General features: G+C 40.5%; 1 protein-coding gene across 1 annotated transcript in view; it reads left to right on the forward strand.

Annotated features, from left to right (window-relative positions):
• ITSN1 (intersectin 1) overlaps positions 1 to 6,504 on the forward strand; it is a 266,243-nt gene extending 259,739 nt beyond the window's left edge. The window contains exons 38-39 of the mRNA XM_040338914.1: positions 1,645 to 1,818; positions 5,051 to 6,504. Of these exons, the coding sequence (XP_040194848.1) occupies positions 1,645 to 1,818; positions 5,051 to 5,199 (323 nt within the window). The 3' untranslated portion in view covers positions 5,200 to 6,504. The remainder of the gene's footprint in view (positions 1 to 1,644; positions 1,819 to 5,050) is intronic.
• Positions 6,505 to 6,877: the final 373 nt, after the last annotated feature.

Genomic DNA, 6,877 nt, shown 5'->3' on the forward strand with positions numbered 1-6,877 from the left:
AAGCCTTGCATTACTGTGTGGAGTTACAGACAGAAGAATAGGAAGTAAGGATTTCTCAGAAGAAATAAGGACATATAAAAGCAAAATGGAAGGATGAGGTAAGTGAAGGAGGACTGCACTAAGGTAAAGGAAGATATTTAGGAAAAAAAATTGTACCTTTACAACCCCTTTAACTGCTTTTAGATCCAGGAAACAAACAAACCAACCCTCAGTACAAGTAATGATCTCACTGGGCCGTAAGCTACCAATTAGGAGGTCTTTTTAACAGATTGTGTCCAATCCATGCAAGTGATCATAAAACACTTTATTAAAGTTCAGGAATTAAATAAAATTCCACAAAGTATGACACCAAATAAATTACTATATCTAATGTAATTTCATTAACTGTCCAAATGGATATCCCAGTGACCTTTGAACTGCACACAGAAACTGTGATAAAAAAATCCTTTGGGGTTTTTAAAGTTGTTTTTCACTTAGCGATATATGAGTATTTTTTCCTTTTTATTTGTATTCCTATGTTGGATTATTCATTTTATGAGCGGTGAAAAAACTTTTTTGCACTATAGTATGTTAGCACTTTCATAGCACTGAATTTCATAAGTGAATTTTGTCTAATAGCACATTGACACTTTGTTTCAATATGAAATGTGATATATTTTATATAAGATTATTTTTTTATGAATTTTTTACACTTTATTAACTTGAATTAAGAATATTAGTAAGTAAATAGTAATTTATTAGTATATAATATAAATGGCACATTAGCTCTTTTTTTGTTTACAGAGATGTGATACATTCACCAGGTTTATTAGTTTCATGCACTGATTAGACTTTACATAGAAATATTGGTTGTTCAGAGTGCTGTTTTTAACTCCGATAGGTACATTATCTATATCTCAGTGATTGTTAACTTGTGATCTTCCTGACTTTTTCTGTTCGTTGGCTTTCCTTATTGTTAATGTATTTTTATGTGCGGCCCAAGACAATTCCTCTTCTTCAAATGTAGCCTAAGGAGGTCAAGTTGGACACCCTTACTTTATATAGTCAAGAGTACACTAGAGAAATGGTTTGAGTAAATAAGCAAAAGACAACTGGGAGTAAATAAGAAAAAGACAACTGGGCAGGGCTGACACCACTCGGTACACAAAAAAATGTGTGTTGTCATCCAGCAGGAATTAGGAGCCAAGTGCATTTCTGGCAGATCAACTGGTATTTTCCAGTACTTGCAGGGCCTTAAAATGGATAGAACATGCAAAAAAGTGCTGCATAAACTGTTGGCGCTATACGAATCCTGCATAATAATAATAATAAATGCACATTTACTACAGAGATGTACTCTTCTCTTTTTTTTTTTTGCCTTGACATATATCAGATTTTGGTATTGAACAAAGAGAATATCAGCATTGGGAGGGCAAACACATAAACATAAAAAATGTCCCTGTATACAGTAGGCCAGTGATGGCGGACCTTGGCACCCCAGATGTTTTGGAACTACATTTCCCATGATGCTCCTGCACTCTGCATTGTAGTTGAGCATCATGGGAAATGTAGTTCCAAAACATCTGGGGTGCCAAGGTTCGCCATCACTGCAGTAGACTATAATTGGTATCTCATATTTATACTGGTTTGTATTATTCTGTCCAGGTAAGAGTAATCCATACTGTGAGATTACGATGGGCTCCCAGTGCCACATCACCAAGACCATCCAGGACACTTTGAACCCCAAGTGGAATTCCAACTGCCAGTTCTTCATCAAGGATCTGGAGCAGGATGTTCTCTGTATCACCGTCTTTGAAAGGGACCAGTTTTCTCCGGACGGTCAGTACTGACAGTAGTATACTGATACTTTATAGTGTGTGAAAATAACAATATAATCCTATTGAGATGCTTCACATTGTACTCAGATAAATGGCTGAGCACAGGTGTATATTCTGATTGTAGGGTTCATAGAGCTATCAAAGGTGTTTGGGTGGGGAGGGGACACTTCGGGTTCTGTTCAGGTAGGACTGAGAACAGCCAGATGCACCTTCTGGTCACCGGCTCCATCTTCACTTCACTTCACTTCACTTTAGAGGACCTTGTATGGCAACTATACCCAATCGGACTCTGCATTCAGACACAATCATTCAGCAATAGTTCTGGTATGTTGTAAAAGTAGTATGCAAACATTTATCATTTTGCATAACAGATACTTTTACATACTTATACACAACAAATTAAGAAAAAAATATACTGTTCTAGCACGTGTCACACTCCCTAATCGCAGCATTCCTTTAGGACCCCTGTCAAGAAATCAAATTAATGTCATCCATAATCAAAATAGATTACATCTATCACATGCAGAATATAAAGCAGTCTCAACATAAAGTAGTATATGGTATAAGCATAACTTAAAGTGACCCATTGGGGTTGATTTACTAAAACTGGAGAGTGCAAAATCAGGTGTGGCTCTGCATAGAAACCAATCAGCTTCCAGGTTTTAGCACTGGTTCACATCAGTGCGCTTTTGATATTGTGCTACCTTAGAGTGATTTCAAAGCCACAGATCAGAGCGATTTGCACCTCCGATTTCATTGTGGCTTGCGACTTGTCATGCGATTTGGGGCTTATTGTCAAAGCTTAAAGAGGTTGTAAACCCTCAGGTTTTTTCACCTTAATGCATCCTATGCATTAGGGTGCAAAAACTTCTGCCACTTACCGGCCCCCCCAGCCCCCACCCCCGTTTTACTTAACTGAATTTCCGTCGGCGAGAACGCGTTGTGCGTCTCTCCACGCGGTCCCAGCTCTTGATTGGATAGTTTGATAGCAGCACAGCCATTGGCACCCGCTGCTGTCAATCAAATCCAATGACGTGTGTGACGGGGAGCGTCAAATGCTGGACTCTGGGGCACGCCCCCGCAAGGTCACCCCCCCCCCCCGGGAGAGTGCTTCTCCTAGGGGGTTTTCTGATGCGGGGAGGAGCCGCAAAAGCCGCCGGGAGACCCTAGAAATGGACGATCAGAGTCACTCTGTGCAAAACGAGCTGCACAGTGGAAATTAGTATGACATGTTTGTTATTTAAAAAAAAAAATATATAAACCATTACAACCACTTTAATTGACCAAGATGAAGTTAGAAGCTGATTGGCTACCAATCACAGTTGCACCAGTTTTTGTACTCTTGCGGTTTTAGTAAATCAACCTGTGTGTTAACTATTCACAGAAAAGTAATAGGTTTACTTAATATTCCCCCATCCCCACAACTGCTTATACTGTTCACTGCCTCCGTTACTCCACCACAGTGGTGATAAATATCTACTTCTTCCAATGGCATGTGATTCTCCTTCCTTCCTCCCAAGATTCAGTGCTTTTTTTTTTAAATATATATTTATTTCATTTTTTCACAAGGAGATCAAAATTAAACGCCACACAATTTGTACTAAAACAAAAATTGACAATAAAGCATACCGTCTCTTATGATTATTAACATAGAAATCGCAAGAAAGTCACATCAGAAGCAAATGTCACTTACTCCATAACAAGGTTTACATTAATCATATCCATAGAAAATATAGAGGCTAAAGTAAGGGGGTTAGAAACCCATCTACCCCAGACTTTAGAAAACACTTTTGGTTTCTTCCGAGGCTCAAAGGTGAGTTTATACAAAGATAGGGAGTCATTAACCAGTTTAGGCCAGTGGTCCAATGTAGGTGGGACTGACTCTTTTCCAGGATAATAAGTGTTTTCTTAACATAAATTTATAATATAGGTAGCAATCTTTTGGCATGTGAGGAGAGTGTCGGGTCCCTGAAAATTCCCAAACGTCAGTTTTTGGAGTGCAAAATATTTGGTAAGCCCAATGTGGATGCAATAAAGGAGCTTATTTCTGCCCAGAACCCCTGAACTTTCGGGTAGGACCAGAAGCAGTGGAGGAAATTGGCAACCTGGCCACAACCTCTGAAGCATTCTGCTGAATGGCTCAAACCCATCTTATGTAGTAGAGCAGGAGTAAGACGGGAGTGGTAAAAGATTTTAAGCTGTATAATTCTGTGCTTGGATGAGATGAGCGTTTTTATACGTGTAACTAAATTCAGTCCAATCTGCGCCTGTAAATGGTATATCTAGGGAAACCCATTTCACCTGCGAAGTACTAAATCTAGAATTAGAATCTGTTATAAAAGCAGAGAAGTAGACCGAAATAGGCTTAGTAGGATCTGGCCGTTTTAACATCTTTTCTAAAGGAGGCACTTGGACGGGGTTGTTGAAGGACCCAAATTGTGCATGTATGGCGAAGTTATTAATAGTAAAATATATAGGTACAGAGAGGAGAAAAACAAATCTAAGGCCTCGTACACACGATCAGTCCAAACCAATGAAAACGGACTGAAGTTCAGTTTCATCGGTCCAAACCAACCGTGTGTACGCCCCATTGGTCTGTAGTCCTTCAGTCCAGAAACAGAGAACTTGCTTTAAAATTGGACCGATGGACGTCTGACCGATAGGTCAAAACCGATGGTTAGTACGCAAAAGCATCGGTTCCAAACCCGGCATGCTCAGAATCAAGTCGACGCATGCTTGGAAGCATTGAACTTCATTTTTTTCAGCACGTTGTTGTGTTTTACGTCACCGCGTTGGACTCGATCGGTTTTTGAACTGATGGTGTGTAGGCACATCAGACCATCAGTCTGCTTCATTGGGGAACCGATGAAACTGAACTTCAGTCCGTTTTCATCAGTTTGGACTGATTGTGTGTACAGGGCCTAAGTGTAGGATTTGAACGGGCAAAATCAAAGTATACATTAAGTGGATTTAATTCCCTCTGCACTAAGCACTGATATCAATGAGGATTTATAAGATCGTGATATATAGAGTAGACGCCAACAAAATGAGTCCCTACTACAGTAAATTGTTACGTGGTTCAACTGTTCTTGATGTGGTCACTTCCAGAAGAGTTATATCAAAATATGAACACTCCCAATACTGTAGCGATTCCTAGGTAGCATATATTTATTTGTACGATATCCTGAAGATTAGAATAAAGTGACAATGGTCTTCTAATACCCTTCTCTTAGATTTCCTTGGACGGACAGAAATACGAGTATCGGACATTAAGAGAGACCAAGGCTCGAAGGGTCCAGTTACCAAGTGTCTGTTGCTGCACGAGGTCCCAACAGGCGAGATTGTCGTCCGGCTGGACTTACAGCTGTTTGATGAACCGTAGGAAGGCTTGCACAAGCTGCGTCCTCCTTCCATCCCTCAGCGCCTCGTCCGCAGGGCCCTTTACGATGGTACATCGCCAAACCCGGATCCGACATTGCCGCTTTACCGTCACAGATTTTTAATTGGGATTGCCATTTTCTAAGAAAATGTCTGTGTTTTATATGTGGGACTCCATTTTAGATATTAGCCGGTTGTATTTTTTGTTTTTCTTGGGTACAGATGACCTTCGCTGTGATAGGAACATTTAAAACATGTTCTGAATTCCTCTCCCATCACTAACTGTATATAAAGCAAACGGTACGTTTAGGAGTTTGGAAAGGAATACTGCAGGGTTCAGGTCCAGCTGACCATGATTCCTTGCTGCTAGAGCATGATATGTCCTGTCAGGCTGGAACTTGTAGTTCTATACCCACTGCAGAATCATGGGAAGTGTGGGAAATGTAGAATATTTGACCAAAATAATTTAGAGACTAAGTCATGCAATATTCATGGACTCTACACTAAGTTATTATCGTATAACACTCCTCAGTATCAGTTGTTACATTTCATTATTGGGGTTTTTGTTTTTCTAATGGTAATGTAAGAAGAGTTACAAAGTTTTATGCTAAAAAAAGTGTTTTAAATGTCAGTCCATAAGGAAGTTTAGAAGCTACTGTTGTACTGTACTCATGTACATCTATGGAGGATCTCATAGGACCTTATATATCGATATGTTCTTAATAAGAACTAGAGTTACTTCTCTTCTAATACTTCTCCACCAATCGGCATCGGAGCTGCCTTGAAAGTCTGAATCTGATTGGTAGCTGTAAAGAAATTAACTCCACTTCCTAGTAATCACACGTTCATCCATATGGTCCTGTATGGTTTACATTTACTTGAAAGTTCCTTACAAGAGATTTTTGCCCTGATTTTCCAGCTTTTATCTTGCAAAATTTGATTCAAAGTAGCTTAAAAGGAAATTTCTATAAAAGCAGTCTGTGAGAGATGACTTGCCACTCACAGTAGGGAATGCTTTCTTCACTCCCCTGATGAACTACAGCCTCTGGCAGTATCTGCAACGCCCAACATGGTTGTTGGCATTGGGTGCCTGATTCCCCCACTATGGTTCCTCCATCTGCCCTGCATGAGCTACTGTATCCTGTAGTGATGTAAGGCTGGCAGAACCATAGAGGGTGGCAGGTGATGCAGACATGCAGCTAGCAGTGTAAGCCACTCAAAATTCTTCTGAAAGCCAGAGCCCTACAAGTGAGGACTTGTCACCCACTAGAGAAGTAAGTATTAATGGCCAGATTCACAAAAGAGATACGACGGCGTATCTCTGAGATACGATTGTCGTATCTATGCGACTGATTCATAGAATCAGTTACGCATAGATAGCCCTAAGATCCGACAGGTGTAACTGTGTTACACCGTCGGATCTTAGGCTGCAATTCTAGGCTGGCCGCTAGGTGGCGATTCCATTGCGGTCGGCGTAGAATAGGCAAATGACTAGTTACGGCGATTCACGAACGTCCGCTTTGCCCGTCGATCTAAATTTACGTTGTTTCCGTAGCGATACGCGTCGTAAAGTTAAGGCTGCCCTCTAGGTGGTCTAGCCAATGTTAAGTATGGCCGTCGTTCCCGCGACGATATTTGAAATTTCACGTCGTTTGCGTAAGTCGTCCGTGAATGTCGCTGGA

This window comes from Rana temporaria, chromosome 2 (assembly GCF_905171775.1).
Source record: "Rana temporaria chromosome 2, aRanTem1.1, whole genome shotgun sequence".
NCBI classification, from domain to species: Eukaryota; Metazoa; Chordata; class Amphibia; order Anura; family Ranidae; genus Rana; species Rana temporaria.